This window comes from Schistocerca americana, chromosome 2 (assembly GCF_021461395.2).
Source record: "Schistocerca americana isolate TAMUIC-IGC-003095 chromosome 2, iqSchAmer2.1, whole genome shotgun sequence".
Lineage (NCBI taxonomy): Eukaryota > Metazoa > Arthropoda > Insecta > Orthoptera > Acrididae > Schistocerca > Schistocerca americana.
Window position 1 is genome coordinate 1005646672 of NC_060120.1, and position 19258 is coordinate 1005665929.

The following is a 19258-nucleotide window of genomic DNA, read 5'->3' on the forward strand; positions in this document are numbered from 1 at the left end:
CAGTTAATAGGACAAATGCCGATTTAAAAAAGTAAATGACTACCCTTAAGGCAATTTTAAATTATGTTTTCTGTAATGTGTGTAGGTTTAATGCAATGTTATTTTTTAACCAGAAATTATTTCAATTGTTTTAAAAACACCTACAGACATAGTTTCCACAAAGATTAAATTTTATACATTTGCTAATCAAACACTGTTTATAATTTTCCCCCTGTTTTATTTTTCAAAGTGTCTCTTATCCAAAGTTTTTATTTTCGAATTGTCTCTTCTCCATATTTTGGTTACACATTGTCCCTGATCCAGGAGCATTTTATTTATAACAAAATTTTGAAGTAAGTTATTTTTATGGTCTTTTCAATAACGAAAATAGATAACTAAGAAACATGCAGAAAATTTTGAAGCTTATACGTACGACTGGAATTGTTTAATAAAACCGAAATTTATGCCGATTGGATAAAGGACATTTTGACAGTAAGCGACTCATATACAGATTTCCTTTTTTTCTGTTTCAAGCTCTCACGCATCGAACTTCTAATAGTATACCTTCCTAGCACTTACATTGTATGGGTTATCGTGTCTTAATTACTTTTGGGAAATAGTTATGTATTTTCGTACGAAAACATTTTCAAGGAAAGTTGAATTTCACTGCCATTTCTTTCCTACTCACACAATTTTTTTCAGATTCGCACTTTGTAGTTAGTATAATACCACATGATACAGGGTGCACTACTTCGCCACCAGCAAACATAAGATTAAGCTCCGTCCTTCCCAGACATGGTTTTCAGAACAGAAGATAAGTGACGGTTTTGACGCAGCTGTTACACTTACAGTTTTCATCGTATAAAGTGTGACTATATCACTTCGCGTACTCGTGAACTATGATGACAGTGTGGTTACACCGCGCCCATTGCGCACAACGGTACTATTAGTAACGTTATTTACATGTTTCTCATATGAATATAGATGTTTGCCATGACTAATCAGGTTCACGTAAATCAATTAACTAATTACTACAGCACGTTTCACACCTTAAATCACTTCTGCTCTGGGTCACATTTTCTAAATGTTGCAGTCAGATCGCGTTACTATATAAATTCACGAGTCTTAACATACAATATGAGAGGGCATTTCAGTTCGAGGACGATTTCGGACTTAATTTCGCAGGCAATCCGCTTTCAAAACTAAACAAAGAACTGACACATTCTTTGCCTCTGTATGACTGAAAATAGCAGGATATTCACGTTACCGAGTATCAACAACTGTGCATTCTTCAAGCATTTTCATGAAATTGTAGGAATGGTGCCGAAGTCTTCAGTCATATGCACTATCTACCGTCAAGATTACCGTTACGTGCTCTGACGTTGTATGAACCACCGAAGATAAGAACAGGATGCAGTAATTTCTGCCAGTCATCACTACTCCCAATATAACGCAAGGTCAGCAGCTCACTGGTTACCATGGCTGGATGTGTGTCTGTGTGTATATATATATCACCGAAGCCTGTCTGGAGCACAACTCGACTCCTCAAGATGCTCAGCCAGACACTCCTCGTCCTGGCCCTCGTCGCCTGTGTTGTGGGTGAGTACTCTTAGCGAAACAGAACGCTGTTCTGAATCGCATTGCTTCAGTTTTAGTGGAGGAGTAGCTGCGCGGATCATTTGTGAAGGTTGAAACGCCAATTAATCTGGTATAAAGTACTGAAAAGTCCATCTTGCGAGCAGTATTCCACTGACACAATCTCCAAGTAACTTACTGTGCCATTGGACACTGATTTCTGGCATCATAGCTCTTTTCCTTCCTCTCTGCAACTTTGGGGGAGAGGAGAGAAATGAGAAGCAGTCACAAATGTCAGTTTCCTTAAATGAGTTTGGATGGTTCAGTTGTGCGAAAACTGCTCGCTATATGCAGATACTAGGAGACTACATTCGCTATTTGTGACAGATACTCAGTCTGAAAGGGTTAGCTGGACGTCGGTGTACTTGCTACAGGTTCAGCGTTACCGGTGCGTCGTTTCCCGCACACTGGACCGGCCCGACGTTTCGCTGTCTCCAGGGGACGCATCTTCGGGGGACACGACGCCACCAAAGGTGAGAGTCCATTTGTAAACTATCTTATCTTGCCATAATCCATTTGGTCAAGGATGGATTGTATCCGTCGAGTCTCCTCCGTTCTAAACGGTCCAAGAGCTCGAGATCCAAAAAACTAACATCAACCCAGCATTTGATTGGCTGTTCGGTAGATAGTTTCATACATTGCTCAATCAACACATCCAAAAGTCATTAGTTATGACTGCTGCCTGCATTTTACACACGTAATTTTCTAGTCATCTGGACGACACTCTTACTTTATTAACCAACTTGACAGTTCTTACCTAGACGTTTTACTAATTCTGCCAAGTCCACTAATTTAATTTCAGGCTGCCCAAAGACACAGTAGTTGGCGTCGAATGTGGTTTATGGCTAAGTCAGATGAATTAAGATACAAGTTCTACCCTAACATTCTCCCAAAATACTAGGTTCATGGACAACGTTAGTAACCTCTTAACGCTCTGAGTGCCTTCATCCAATACAGAGGGTGGTCCATCGATCGTGACCGGGCCAGATAAGACACCAAATAAGCGTCAAACGAAAAACTACAAAGAACGAAACTTGTCTACCTTGAAGGGAGAAACCAGATGGCGCTATGGTTGGCCCGCTATATGGCGCTGCCATAGGTTAGAATGGTTCAAATGGCTCTGAGAACTATAGGACTTAATATCTGAGGTCATCAGTCCGCTGCCATAGGTCAAACCGATATCAACTGCGTTTTTTTAAAAATAGGAACACCCATTTCTTATTACATATTCGTGTCGTACGTAAAGAAATAAGAATGTTTTAGTTGGACCATTTTTTTCACTTTGCGATAGATACATTATCCGTGTTAAAATGGACCGTTTACCAATTGCGGAAAAGGTCGATATCGTGTTGATGTATGGCTATTGTGATCAAAATGCCCAAAGGGCATGTGCTATGTATGCCGCTCGGTATCGTGGACGACATCATACAAGTGTCCGGACCGTTAGCCGGATAGTTACGTTATTTAAGGAAACAGGAAGTGTTCAGCTACATGTGAAACGTCAACCACGACTTGCAACAAATGATGATACCCAAGTAGGTGTTTTAGCTGCTGTCACGCCTAATCCGCACATCAGTAGAAGAGAAATTGCGCAAGAATCGGGAATCTCAAAAAAGTCGGTGTTGAGAATGCTACATTAACAACGATTGCAACCGTACCATATTTCTATGCACCAGGAATTGCATGAGGACGACTTTGAACGTCGTGTACAGTTCTGCCACTGGGCATAAGAGAAATTACGGGACGATGACAGATTTATTGCACGCGGTCTATTTACCAACGAAGCTTCATTCACCAACAGCTGTAACGTAAACCGGCATAATATGCACTATTGGGCAACGGAAAATCCACGATGGCTGCGACAACTGCAACATCAGCGACCTTGGCGGATTGATATATGGTGCAGCGTTATGGGAGGAAGGATTATTGGTCCCCATTTTATCGATGGCAATATAAAAGATGCAATGTATGCTGATTTCCTACGTAATGTTCTACCGATGTTACTAGAAGATGTTTCACTGCATGACAGAATGGCGATGTACTTCCAACATGATGGATGTTCGGCACATATCTCACGTGCGGTTGAAGCGGTATTGAATAGCATATTTCATGACAGGTGAATTGGTCGTCGAAGCACCATACCATGGCCCGCATGTTCACCGGATATGACGTCCCCGGATTTCTTTCTGTGGGGAAAGTTGAAGGATATTTGCTATCGTGATCCACCAACAACGCTTGACAACATACGTCAGCGCATTGTCAATGCATGTGCGAACATTGCGGAAGGCGAACTACATGCTGTTCAGAGGAATGTCGTTACATTTATTGCCAAATGCATTGAGGTTGACCGACATAATTTTGAGCATTTATTGCATTAATGTGGTATTTACAGGTAATCACGCTGTAACAGCATGATTTCTCAGAAATGATAAGTTCACAAAGGTACATGTATCACATTGGAACAACCGAAATAAAATGTTCGAACGTACCTAAGTTCTGTCTTTTCATTTAAAATATCTACATGTTACCAACTGTTCGTCTAAAATTGTGAGCCATATGTTTGTGACTATTACAGGGCCATGTACCAAAAAGCAAAAAATGTGGTCCAACTAAAAAATTCATATTTCTTTGCCTACTACAAGAATATGCAATAAAAAATGGGGATTTCTATTTTAAAAATGCAGGTGATTTCCGTTTAACCTATGACAGCGCCATCTAGCGGGCCAACCATAGCGCCATCTGGTTTCCCCCTTCAAGGTAAAGGTAGACAAGTTTCGTTCTTTGTAGTTTTTTCGTTTGACACTTATTTCGTGAGATATTTGGCCAGGTCACGATCAATGGACCACCTTGTAGAGGACAAGTATCTAGCCTGTACATTGCTGCCTTTTTCGTGCGAACTGTATGCAGGTGTGTAAAGGACTGCACAGTGGTGAGTTCCCCACAGGGCGAAAGACGTGATTATGGCCACACGAAGAGAATTAAAAGACTCTGAACGCGAGACGGCAGGTGGAGCTAGGCGCATGGAATATTCCATTTCGGAAATCGTCAGGGAATTCAGTATTCCGAGATCCACAGAGTCAAGAGTGTACCGAGAGTACAGAATTTCAGGCATTACCTCTCACCACGGACAACGCAAATGCTGAAGGCCTTTAGTTAACGGCCTAGAGCAGCGGCGTTTGCGTAGAGTTGTCAGTGCTAACAGACAAGCAACCGCAGAAGTCAATGTCGGACGTATGACGAATTTAGCTGTAGGACAGTGCTGCGAAATTTTGTGTAAATGGTCTACGGTAGCAGAAGACCGTCGCATTTGCTAACAGCACATCATCACTTACAGCACCTCTCGTGCGCTCGTGACCATATCCTTTGGAAGCTAGACAACTGGAACACCGTCCTGATTTCAGTTGCTAAGGGCTGCTGGTGAGGTTTGAGTGTGGCGCAGAACACCCGAAGCCATGGACCCAAGTTGTTAGTAAGGCACCGTGCAAGCTGTTGGTGGTTCCTTATCGTGTGGACTGTGTTCACATGAAATGGACTGGGTTACTGATTAGAAATGTTTGTGTTCGGCTATTTCATTTGCAGCCATTCATGGTCAGCTCCCAAACAACGATGGATTTTTTATGGGTGCCTATGTGCCAAGCCACCAGGGCAAATTTGTTCGCGACTGGTTTGAACATTCATGACAGTTCAAGCGAATGACTTGGCCACCCAGATCGCTCGACATGAATCCCATCGAACATTTATGGCACACAGTCGATGGGTCAGTTCGTGCACAAAAGCCTGAACCGGCAACACTTTCCCCATTATGGATGACTATAGAGGAAGCATGGATTAATATTTCTGCAGGGGACTTCCAGAGACTTGTTGAGTCCATGCTACGTCGTCGAGTTTCCGCGTCCCGCTGAGCAAAAAGAGATCCGACATGATATTAGAAGGTATCCAGTGTCTTCTGTCGCCTCAGTGTAGGCACAGGGCACCTTTCGCTCTGTAACCATCAGATCATTGATGTTCCTGCATGATCAAATACCCAGCACATTATCACCCAGGTGTCTAGAGGTTAAACCTCATAATTTTTACATAGACTCATGTCGTGAGAGGTAAATAATATTGCTATCACTGCAGTGAAATTTTACATTTTTAATTGCAAATAATTGCCACGAACACGTTATTTAAGCCTCAGAATGAATCTAACTACAAAAGAATTTGACTCATGAGTATAATAATGAAAAGACGACCATATCACGAAATTATGTTGTTATAAGATCTCACCTGTTGTTAACTCGTTATTCAGTTTCATCACTGTATCATATTTTCCTTGCAACGTTATAAATTTTGAAATTCCTCTCCTTGGGTAGCCTAACGAATCAAAGACATGCGCCAGTACTAATGGTGATATGGTTATTACCTGGGGAATTAAGACGCGACACATAAGCAGACGCGTATTAACAACGCGTGTTGTTGATCTTCTTCGCAGGCCAGTTTCCTTACCTGGTATCCCTGCACCACGACATCCTGGGTACCCAGTACCACGCCTGTGGCGGCTCCATCCTCACCAGCAATGCCATCCTCACCGCCGGTCACTGCGCTGTGGACGATACAGACGTTTTCGTGAGTATGCCTTTACCAGTGTGTCACACGACACTTACAGATATTTCGTCAACATGTTGGGTTTACACCTACTAGTTCCATATGTGAAACTTATGTAAGAGGAAATGTATTGTGACTGGAGGCACTGTTTTGAATCTGTCCAGACATAAAGAACGTTTCCTGATATTACGGAGCAATAACCTTAATGTTTCAGAGTAAACATGGCTTGGAATATAATGCAGCCAAACGACTTGCTATTAATTTCAAGTTTTCACCGTATATCTAATTTGTCTTGCAAGTACCTTTAGCTTGGAGGATGATTACTAGCCCTCTAACAGTTGAAAGCACACTTCAGAAAAACTAAATTAAGTCTTTCTACAATCAAATAATTTTATACCAATAAATGGAAACGATATTATGAGTCTTCAAGTAAAGTAGACGAAGCATGCACTCTTAGCGAATCAATAGCTTATCTATATGCCATTACCGAAAGAATTCTAGATTGAGCAGAACAAATCCTTAAAACATCTTCTTGGCAATGAAATGTTTAAAATCCAAGAAGCGAACATTTGGGTGAAATCTAGCTCGACTCTTGCGGAGATAACGGTAAGACAAGAGAAAACGACATATCACGAAAAAATTATCAGAATACTACTAAAATCGCTGGATGTGATGGACATATACAGAGAAACAAATTATTTCAGTTACAGAAAAATTGGATGATTTATTCAGGAGAAGGAGCTTCACAAATGGAACAAGTGAATAACGAGTTGGCCCATATTTAGCCCTTATGAAAGCAGTTATTCCGTTTCAAATTGACTGATTAAGTTGATCCTGTGGGATATCGTGCCACACATTCTGTCCAACTGACGCATTAGGGGAATGGTGGGCCCTGCCCATACCAAACCAAATATTCTGAATTGGGGAGAGATCCGGAGACATTGCAAGCACGGTCTTCGGTGGTCATCGGATCTCCATGCAAAATGGGACTTATGACTGAATTCTACTCGAGTCAATTACATTCCATGCCGGAGATATGTCTGGAGACGACTGAGACTCCGGTAGAATATTAACCTGTCGCTCGGCATACTGCTCTAAAACAATGAGTGATGGTCTGGCGTGTAATTTCTTTTCCCTGCAGGACCACTTTGGTTGGCACCCGCTACATCCTTACAGCACAGCTGTACCTCGATATTCTACGCCCCATTTTTTGGCATTCTACAGAAAGCCATCCTGGGCTTACAATCCAACAAGATAATACCCACCCGGATACGGCGAGTGTTTGTATTGCTTGACTTCACGCTGCCAAACCCTACATTGGCCAGCAAGGTCACCGGATCTCTCCCCAATTGAGAACGTTTGGAGCATTTTGGCCAGGGCCCTACCACCACCTCGGTACTTTGACGATTTAACGCGCCAATTAGAATTTGGGGCTATATCCCTCACGAGTACATCCGACAACACTACCGACCAATTTCAAGCGGCATAACTGCTTGCACAAGAGCCAGAGGTGGACCAACGCATTGACTTGCTCAGTTTGTGAACTTTTTCCTCTTCAATAAATCATCCAGTTCTCCTGAAATGGAAATCATTTGATTGTCTATACATGAACTTCACCTCTACCGACTTCCTTTCCATTCGGATAATTTCTTCGAGATGCACCGTTTTTTTTTTTTGTGTCTTAGATCATATTTTGTAAATTATCTTAGCCTGGCTAATTTATTTCAACTGTACCACAACTGATTTTAATGAACAATAAGATATATATAGCGGGTATCAATGACGTATAATTTATGTCAAGAATAACAGCAAAAAGGATAAGGTTATTGAGAGTAATACAAAATTCCATCGACACTTCTCACTTACAAAAGGAAAGATGATATGAATTACTGAAGCAAACAAATTAAGGTTTTTTCTTTACTTGCATGTCTAACTGCCCTTTGGATGTTAAGGTATTGGCTGTAGAAATGGTTGATCCACATGACAATGAAGAATCAAAAATTTCTAAAGAGCTTTTAAAAGTGTAAATCGGTTAAGGAGTGGTAGATTGTACGTACAGACTATTTAAAGGGTGACAATTATGGAACTATATGAAAAAAACGTAAATTAGTTACAAACCACGGCTTACACACACTTTACTCAACATGTAAGCGTTACTAAAGATTTCGGATTTAGGTTATGACATGTTCGATATGCCTGCCATCATTGGCGATGGTGTGGCTCAGACGAATAGCGAAATTCTACACGACTCGCTGAATTGCCGGAACATCGATGTTGTCGATGACCTAATCAATGGCCGTTTTCAGCTCAGTAATGGTTTTGGGGATATTCCTGTACACCTTATCTTCAATATAGCCTCACAAAAAGGAATCGCATATGATCAGATCCGGAGAATATGGTGGCCAATCGAGGCCCATGCTAGTGGCTTCGATCGTCTTGCATGAACTAAACCTTGTCGAAGTCAGGGTCACTTTGGATAATAGGGATGAAATCATTTTCCAAAAGCTTGATGTACCGTTCGGTAATCACCGCGCCATCAAGGAACATCGCACCGATTATTCTGTGACTGGACATTCCTCACCACGCAGTTACTCGATGATGGTGAAGAGACTTCTCGAATGCAAAATGCGGATTCTCAGTACCCCGAAATGCTTATTTTGCTTATTGACGAACCCGGCCAAATGAAAGTTGGCTTCGTCACTAAACCAAACGATGTATCCGCATACTAGTTCCGATCATGCCCCGAGGCCAACCGTGGAGTTTGAAAGTCCTAACGCAAAGCGTTCACAAGTTATGACGATTTTATTTCATATACGTTAATAATTGTCACCCTGTACTTTCTCCCAAGGCATTCGAGAAATTGCCATACGCTCAGTCGGAATCACGGTGTAATATCTGGTTGACAGGCCGTGGCCGGAGAGCACGACATGAGCAGCAGTGAGGGCACCGAGCAGGAGATCCGAGTCTCACAGCAGATCGTACATCCTGACTTCGCTGGGTGAGTACGTTACCCGGAAAAGTCTTCGTCCAACGCCATTAATAGAAGTAGGACAATTTCAGGAGCGTAGTGCATCGTTGTTGAAGTACTTATTTGTTGTTTTTCCATGGAATTCTAATTCGTTGTTGTCACACCAGTCAGCTGAATTTGTATTGCATTTAAAATGTTACTTTAACTGACGTAAAAGAACAGTTAGTTCAGTGTCTAAATCTGCGACTGAATTTTTTCCGTAATTCAGGGGTATCAAAAAGAAACATCCGACTTTGCACGTCTACATTTCTGAAACTAATACATATACAATGAATTTTCTTTTTTGATGAACGGAAAACTCAAGAAGTTTTTTTCCATACCTTTTCATAAGCGTTCAATATGCCACCTTTAAGATGGGGCACACATCAATGCGGCATTCAAATTGTTCCCACACTGCAGCCATCATGTCTAATCGTTCAAATGGCTCTGAGCACTATGGGACTTAACATCTCAGGTCATCAGTCCCCTAGAACTTACAACTACTTAAACCCAACTAACCTAAGGACATCACACCCATCCATGCCCGAAGCAGGATTCGAACCTGCGACCATAGCAGTCGCGCGGTTCCAGACTGAAGCGCCTAGAACCGCATGGCCACCGCGGCCGACCCAGCATGTCTCTTGTTAAACTTCGACAGCTGCTGTCAGATCATTCATTCTTGTTGCTAACGGAGGCACATAAACAGAGTGTTTTATAAACCCCCACAAGAAATAATCACAAACAGTAAGTTCCAGTGAACTTGGAGGCCAGTAATGTAAGGCTGAATCATCAGATCCAATGCGACCGATTGATCGTACAGTAACTTTTGATTTAAAAATTCCCGCACTTCCAGACGACAGTGCGGCGGTGCCTGTGTCCTGTTGGTAAATGAAATCGTTGGAATCAGTCTCCAACCTTGGCGAAAGAAGTTCTCAAGCACATCGAGATATGTGCTTCCTGTAACAGTGTTCTCGGCGAAGAGAAATGGACCATACACCCTGTACAAAACAACACCGAATTTTGGAGAGTCCCTCAGGTTGTACAACGTCATTTGGTTGTTCCATATGCCATATTCTCACATTATGATGGTTCATCTTTCCATTTAAATAGAATGTTGCCTCATCACTATGGTCCTCCATCTTGCCAAGAACGAAATTATAGAACTCCAACTCCACTCGTTGGTCACCTTCACGAAGAGCTTGAAGTAGCTGAATTTTGTATGCCTCCATGAGTAAACGTCGACGCAACCCGCGCCAGATGGACATCAGGGGCATACTGAACTGTCGAGCTACACGGCGAACGGATTTCTGCCAACTCCTTGTGAAACTATGGCTGACGCATTCGACGTCTGTCTCAGACACTTGAGGACGGTCCGGCGATTTGCCTTTACACAAACAATCACTTTCTCGGAATTGTTCGTGCCATCGTCTAATGCTCTTTGCTGTAGGAGGATCTACACCATAACAAGTACGAAAGTCACGTTGAACAGTTACTACTGACCTACACTGCAAAAAACGTAGAACACAAAGCGCTTTTTGTTCTCCCGACGCCAATTTTTGAAATGAAGGGGACGCACACTGCTGCTACCTAGTGGGAACCATGTAAAACTCGAGAGGATGCTCTTTCTAACAGTATGCTGTTGACGCACATATCTCAAATAACGAAATAGTTTGATTTTTTTTTAAATCGAATGATTCTTTTTGACAGGCCCTACACTTCGTAACAGTAATAATTACGCTGCCTGCAAGAGTAAAATTAATGTTGTTACTGTCGAATAGAAATTCAGTTCACCACATGATGTTGTATTTTGTTAGCGACTCATATATCAATAAGAAATTTTTCAACATAATTCAACAGTTATGAATGTCTAAACAATGCTGTTAGCGTTATACAGTGCTTATGGAAAACGTTATTTTTCCTCAGTGGAGTAGCTCCAAACGACATCGCCGTCTTCATCCTGGAGTCCTCACTGTCTCTGGGCACGTACGTCCAGACCATCGGCCTGCCGACCTCTGGTTCACTACCTGCAGGTATTCCAACTCTGAACCACAGCTGTTACTTCACTCGTAGAACCTAAACTGTTTATCCTAATGTCATAACTGTTTAGCAATCACAATCATTGTCAAGTAGGAGCCAAACCGGCACCTGTTCAGAGAAATGTACACAACTTTCATGAGCTGAGCAAGGGAGAAATACATAGGAAATATCTTTTGTTATTGATACACTAATACATGTTTAATATTGTAGTTATAGCAAAATTTAGTAACAGTTGCAAGTGACTTGGGACGATGAGTGCGTTTCTGCATTGTGTTGGGTTATTACTCCGTTGTAGTCACTGTGCAAACAATAAAGTTTCCATTAACAAAATCACTTCTATGTAAGGAGAGAAAACTCAGACGTGAATAAATATAAGGACATTACCTTACCAGAGCTTTCGGTGCTTCTGGGAAAACGATGTATAAAGGACTTGTATATAAACGACTTGATATGTATACATCTCTGTAAACATGTGTTCGTTGCCAGAGTTGCATGTGACCTTGAAGATGAAATAATCGGCAAACTTCAAGGATTATTTTGTATATTAGTCACTTGCAGCACTATAAAAAAACGCAAAAGCAGTAAACGTCTTCTTTGATATAAGAAAAGATTGACAAAATACAATCTTTTTAAGCCTCACTGACGTCTTGGTCGTCGGAAAATCACAAGCTTCCATTCCGGAAAAAGTTACAAAGACAAGTTAGCTACGAGGGTCGTTCAGTAAGTAATACACAATGTTTGTTTTTCTCAGAAGATATTTACTGTCAAGAGTCAGAATTTGATTACAATATACATCAACATGTGTCGTTGTTGTCCTACTTTTCTAAGTAGTCTCCATCTATCGCTGTACCCCAACATTGTGGAAGAGCATGTATTCCCTGCTGGTAAAAGCTATTCTTCTGTAGGGGTAGTCATGTTTTCAATTATGCCTCTGATTTGATGGTTGACCCTGTTGGCATCACATACACGAGAATAACGCCATCACAATCCCAAAAGACTGTCACCATGACTTTTCCAAAAGACAGGGTTGTTTTGAATTTCTTCTTTAGTGGTGAATAAGGATATTGCCACGCCATGGACTTCCTTTTTTTCCGGCGCAATGTGGTGCACCCAGCTTTCGTCCTCCATAACGATCCGTGACTGAAAGGCCTCTCCGTCGGTCTCAAAACGCGCCAGCAATTCAGAAGGAATGGCCTTGCTTTGAATGTTATGGTCCTCTGTGAGAATTCGTGGAACACAACATGAGCACCTCTTTGTTTATCCGAGAGTCTCGATCATTGCTGTTGCACTTCAAATGCTGAACGGCAACTGTAGAGCCAATTGTGGAGTTGTGGTGTACCGGTCGGCAAGAATAATGGCATCCGCACGAGTCGGCATGTGTGGAACAGTGGCTGTGACAGGACGTCCCGAGCGTGGGTGATCATGAAACTCTGTTTATGCATCTCCTAAGGCTGTAACTTCCTTTACCCATTGCCCTGCTGTACTCCTATCAACTGCAGCACCGCCATAGATTGCACACAGTCGTTTATGGATGTTAGCCACGGTTTCTTTTTCTGTACACAAGAATTCAATAACAGCACGTTGCTTGTAAAGTGAGTCGAATGTAGACGCCATTTTGACGCTTTACTACGACTATGCCATCTTCCAGAGCATTCTAAACTTCACCGGCACACAGAACAGTTTGTCTCTGTATATTAATGGCTATTTCTTAAAAAAAAAATTGGGGCATTACTTATTAAACGATCCTCGCACGTCTTTATCGAAGGTATCATAGGGACATTCATCTCGATAAATTTGCATCAATGACGGGAAATGTGGATATGAATGAGCTCATGGGAGCATCAGAACAGCCTCTGAATCCAAAGTAAATAGTTGGTTAATTTCAGAGATCTCTGATATTAGGTCGTTTGTTCCCTTCACGCCTATTATGACTACCCGATGAATAACTGATACTGTCTCACTAGACCTCTTGCTTTCGATTTGACAACAGGTGGATCAACCGCCGTCACTGCTGGCTGGGGTAGAACGGAGACCGCTGGCGAACCTAACATTCTGCAGACCGTCGACGTCAGCATCATCGACTACGAAACTTGCAGCCAAGATATCGACGAACTGGGTTTCGGAAACCCGCTTACAGACACCATGATCTGCACGGGACCTCTCTATGACGGCATCTCTGTCTGTTCTGTAAGTCACGACTTGCAATATTTCAGTTTGCTTAATCAACGAATTACTTAACTTTAGATTAATTTACTAACTGCGATCTAGGTATCAAAGGCTTTGCAAGTCCTTTGCATTATCTAAAACTTTGTTTAATCACGGAAATTACTTATTTTTAAATTTGTTTATTAACTATGGTCTAATCATCGAAGTTTTGCACGCACTTTATACTAGTATTTAGCCTGTGACAAAGGAACTTGACTATATACGATTTTCGGAAGCAGCATAGTAACCGTGGTTAATCGTGTACCACAAACGCATCTTAATTTTGCTGCTTATGCTGTCTTATACGTAACTTTGGTTCAAATTTTAAAGGAATTACTGTGCTTCGTTTCAGAAAATGTATTCTTGCATTTACTGTTACGTTAAACATCTACGTTTCATATATTCGCACTAAGGAGCCAGTTTTGTTAAACAATTCCGATCATTTGAAAATTGCCTACGGACGGGAACCCGAGGGTTATTTACTGTACGAAAGTGGTGCTGTTATTTATTAAACATTAACAGGCCTCTGTGTGTCGCTGTGGTTTGTTCTTAAGCTAAGATTTTTTTTTCAGGTTGCTGTATCTTCTATAAATGCAGAAATGTAACAGATATTGTTGGATAATCTAGCACTAACGGTACAGCTTATTCTTTGTAGAAGCACTGAGATTTTCTGCTCACTCCTTGTGCTCAGGGAGACTCTGGTGGCCCCCTGGTGCAGGACGGCTTGCTGATCGGCGTGGTGTCCTGGGGACTGAACATGTGCGGATACCCGGGCGCACCGTCCGTCTACACAAGGGTATCCGCTCACCTAGACTTCATCAGCGAAAATCTGTGAAGCGACACTTCACGAGTCCAAATGATATTATGTGCCATAACATAAGTCCTCAGACAGCAGTTCATTTCACTTTACGTTATCATTGTAAGAACTACACCCGAATTTCAAACGTCTTCCATAATAAATCTACCATTCCCAAACAGTATTCACCTATTTTACTTCTACCAAACCGTTTGTTAACCTAATAACTTATGTTCCTATTTTTATTTATAGACATTTTTCGATTTTGCATGTCTAGTTCTGCTGGACCAAATTGAGTAGCAGTTCTCCAAGGTCATGGAACGTGTCAGTACATGAAATTACAACATAAAAGTAATAACAGAAAAAATAAAATGTTTATGAAACCATAAATTTATGTAAACGCAGTCAACATTATAACACAGGAATCACCTTAATTTTTCATGGAAATCCTCGACAGAATAGAAGGAGTGACCCTTAAGGAAATCATCAGGCTCGTTTTGAAAGCACGTGGATTCCTGCTAATATTTTTGAATTCTTGTGGTAGCTTATTGAAAATGGATACAGCAGTATACTGCACACCTTTCTGAACAGGAGTCAACGAAGTGCTATCCAAACGCAGATAATATTTCTGCCTAGTAATAACTAAGTGAAAGCTGCCAGTTCTTGGAAATAAGCTGATTTGTTAACAAGAAACGACAGTAAAGAGTATATATATTGGGAGATCAGTGTCAGAGTACCTAGAATAATGAACAGGCGTGGACAAAAGGTTCACGAATTTACACCACTTATTGCCCGGACCGCCAGTTTCCGAGCCAAAACTATCCTTTGAGAATGAGAAGAGTTATCCCGAAATGTAATACCACACGTCACAAGCGAATGAATATAAGCAAATTAAACTACTTTTCGTTTCGAACTTACTTCAGACAGATTTCGAGTAGTAAAAATGGCTGCATAATGTCTTTGAACAAGATCTTGAACGTGGGCTTTCCACGACAGTTTACTGTCTATCTGAGCACAAACAAATCTGAACTGTTCAGTTTCAGTAATCATACGCCCATTCTGTGAAATTGAAGCCTCGGGTTCTGTTGAATTGTTTGTTAGAAAGTGTGGAAATTGAGTCTTACTGTGACTTAACGTTAATTTATTTTCTACAAGCCATGAATTTACATCGTGAACTGCACTACTTGAAACAGCACCAATGTTGCACACAACATCCTTTACTACTAAGCTAGTGTCGTCAGTAAACAGAAATATTTTAGAATCAGCTGTAATACTTGAGACAACATCATTTATATGAATAATGAAAAGAAAACGCCCCAGCACTGATGCCTGCGCACCCTCCATTTGACCGTACCCCACTCGGACCGCACGTCATAGCCATTCTCAGCACTGTGGATAATGACATTTTGCTGTCTGCTATTAAAGTAAGAGGTGATCCAATTGTGACCTACACCCCGCATTCCATAATGATCCAAGTTCTGAAGCAATTTTTTGAGATCAATACCATCAAACGTCTTAGTCAAATAAAAAGATGCCTATCGTTGGAATCCTCTCGTTTAATTCATCCAGTACGACACAGAGAAAAGAGAATATAGCATTTTCAGTTTTTAAACCACTTCTGTTACCGAACTGTATACTTGATAGCTAATTATGTGGAACAAAATGATCACTTATCCTTACATACACAACTATTTCAATAAATTTAGCAAACGCTGATGGCATAGAAATAGGTCTAAAATTTCCTACATTATCCCTTTCTCCCTTATCTTTTTGAGTCACCGCCTTCTTCATATCAGTGTTTTCCATGTATTCCTTTTCCTTACCGATTCTGCAGAGAACGTCCCCATTCCTTATTTAACCAGTCCTCCTCATTTTCATCGTCGTATCAAATGCTTCGATTCTCTTTTGCGCTTTCCCACAGTTCATGCTTGACTAGTGAACAATGCTGTGCTCCATACGTCGATTCTCAGAAATCTCTACCTGAAGTTAAGGCCTATGTTTGATACTATGAGACCAGAAATTCCGTCTTTGCAGTGATTGTCTGATTTTTATGTCCTCCTTCGACGGAAATTGATGAGTTACTTTGTTGCCTAGGTAGCAGAGTTCCTGGTCACCGTCCGTGATCTGTAACCCTGAATTTAAGTTTCTCGCAGCTCTCATTTGTGCCAATTCTCATTACTTTTGTCTTTTTTCAATTAACTCTCACTCTATATTCCGTTTAATTAATGTATTCCATTGAATTAATCGTGCAATTTTTTTCTCTTTCACTAATGACAGCAATGTTATTGGCAAATCGTATCAATCATATTCTTGCAACTTGAATTAAATCCCACACTTTAATCATTCCTTTACTTCCGTAATTGTTTCTTCGATGTACAGATTGAAGAGTAGGGGCCAAAGACTACATCCCCCTCCCCCCCTCCTATACCCTTTTTAATCCTGGCACTTCGTTCTTGGTCTTCCACTCTTATCCTTCCCTCTTGGGTTTCGCACATATTGTACGTATGTTACCTGACTTACCCTATACGTATCCAACGTTTTTCTTAGAATTTCGAACATATTGCACCATTTTACATCGTCAAATCCTTTTTCCAGAGCGATAAATCCAATGAACGTGCTTCTAGTTTTCTTCAGTATTGCTTCTATTATCAACCGCAAAGTCAAAACTGCCTCTCTGGATCCTTTACCTTTGCTAAGTCAAAACGGATCGTCATCTAACAGTTCCTCAGTTTTCTTTTCCATTTTTCTGTATATTATATTTTGCCAGCAACTGGGATGCATGAGCTGTTAAGCTGATAGTGCGATAATAGTCACACTTTTCGGCTCTTGCTACCTGTGTGGATGAAGCTTTTCCGGAAGTCTGATGGTATACACTCTACACACCAAAGCAAAGAGCCGTATTGTGCTACTTCCACCAGTCAGTTTAGATATTCTGATGGAATGTTATCTATTCCTCATGCCATTTTAATTTTTCCACAGCTCTTCTAAATTCTGGTTCTACTACTGGATTCCCTATTTTTCCCTATCGACTGCTGTTTCTTCTTCTATCACATCGTCAGACAAATTCTCTCCCTCGCAATGGCCTTCAGCGAACTGTTTACCTATCCGCTCTCTCCTATTTATTTAACAGTGGAACAGCCATTGCACTCTTAATGTTACCGGCATTGTTCTTAATTTCACCGAAGGCTAATTTGACTTTTCTGTGTGCTGAGTCAGTCCTTCCGAGAATCTTTACTTTTCGGATTTCGTCACATTTTTCATGTAGCCATTTAGCCTTACCATCCCTGTATTTCACACCACTATGCTTCATTAGATGAATATTGTGTTACAGAATTAACGCAAGTAATTTGGAAGCACTTTGCATGTGAGACACATATCTTATTGAACGATCTAAACGATAACAGCAAACGATAACAGCACATATAACGAAGCGACATACTACACAAAGACAACTATACGTAAACGAGCACTCATAACTTTAAACATATTACAGCAATTTACGTGCTTGCGCCGTATTAAGCAAGAAACGCTCTCCAAACACATTTAGGCTATACAGTAACCAAGAACGGCCAAGTTCTGGATCAGGCAGTCACGGACTGCAAACGAAAAGTGGAATGTAGTGTGTGTGGGAGTGACCGCTACAAAATTTCATGCAAGACACAAATAGCACAATGAGATGTGGGACACACGCTCAACAATACTTCAGGTCAATAAAGAGAAGGCAACAATTACCAATCAAACACAGACTTTGGCTAGTAATTTCCAACAGATTTTATTTAACAATGCATGACAACAGCAACTTGCTGTTACCCCAGAATAATATACATAATTTCCCTAGAATCTGAAACATTAATATACAGACAAAAGGTCTACGGGCGTCAAACCCCACCCGAAACAATAAATGATTTTAAAACACTCTTTACCTAAATCTTAAGCACCATAAAAACAATAAACTGTTTATTGAGAAAATCTTTTTCAGAAGGAGGACACCTTTTAAGATATAACAGCAGAAACAACTCACAATTTCCCTTTCTGGATAAGATATTAAAAACCCAGTACACTGAAAGACATCTTTCAGGTACTACAAAATTTATGTGACAAGTAATGGCACATCACAGGTGTGCGGAAATGACAACTCAGATCGAGCCTGAATGAAAGGAACGGTGAAGACAGAATGTCGGTCGCCTCGGCGTCACCAGGAACAAATAAGAAAATACTCAACTTAAAGTCGCCGAAGAACTGGAGTCCACTGATAAACACAGCGACTGCGCTATCGGTTACAATTCAAATTGGCCGCCGCCAAGGCGTCGTCCGCCCGTTAAACGACTAGTTTCAACGGACGACGCGCACCGCTGATCACTCCGTTGAAATAACAACATAAAACCGCACAGCAACTGAGCAGTATGCAGAGTAACACAATCCTCAAACCATTAGAAAAATATCAAAATAGGAATACGGCCACAAAGGACCCACAAGCCATTCATATTCAGAATTAACCACTTTAAAATATGCACTATTTTGCCGTTAATAATAAGAGCAGACAGGCTTATTACTGCCAGAGCAGGGAGTGATAATATACTCAAATACATCAAAGCTAGTCATAGTCCTAAATCACACACTCTTAACTCATTACATAACCCTGGAGCCGATTAACGATGTTATATATATTCCATAAACATACACTGAATGATTACAATACGACAGGACAATAAATTTTTCATCATTAAGCCCTCGACGCGCAGGTCGCCGAAGTGGCGTCAAATCGAAAGACCTGCTCCAGGCGAACGGTCTACCCGACGGGAGGCCCTAGCCACACGACATTTACATTATCATTAAGCCCCAGCTTGTTTACCTCTGAACACATTACCTAAATACCAGGAGACAGCCAGAAAATCGAACTTGTGGTTATTTCGGAGTGCACAGGCACGCACTTAGATATACATTCCTTACCCGTATCTCAAGTGTGTCCGAAACAAGCAAACCTCATTCACACAGGTAACCACTGTTCAATAACT

General features: G+C 41.1%; 1 protein-coding gene across 1 annotated transcript in view; it reads left to right on the forward strand.

The window, feature by feature from the left end:
• Nucleotides 1-1529: 1529 nt before the first annotated feature.
• Nucleotides 1530-19258, forward strand: part of LOC124594608 (trypsin-1-like) — an 84371-nt gene continuing 66642 nt past the window's right edge. The window contains exons 1-7 of the mRNA XM_047132981.1: nt 1530-1578; nt 1989-2087; nt 6086-6219; nt 9105-9196; nt 11129-11235; nt 13233-13429; nt 14139-14243. Of these exons, the coding sequence (XP_046988937.1) occupies nt 1530-1578; nt 1989-2087; nt 6086-6219; nt 9105-9196; nt 11129-11235; nt 13233-13429; nt 14139-14243 (783 nt within the window). The remainder of the gene's footprint in view (nt 1579-1988; nt 2088-6085; nt 6220-9104; nt 9197-11128; nt 11236-13232; nt 13430-14138; nt 14244-19258) is intronic.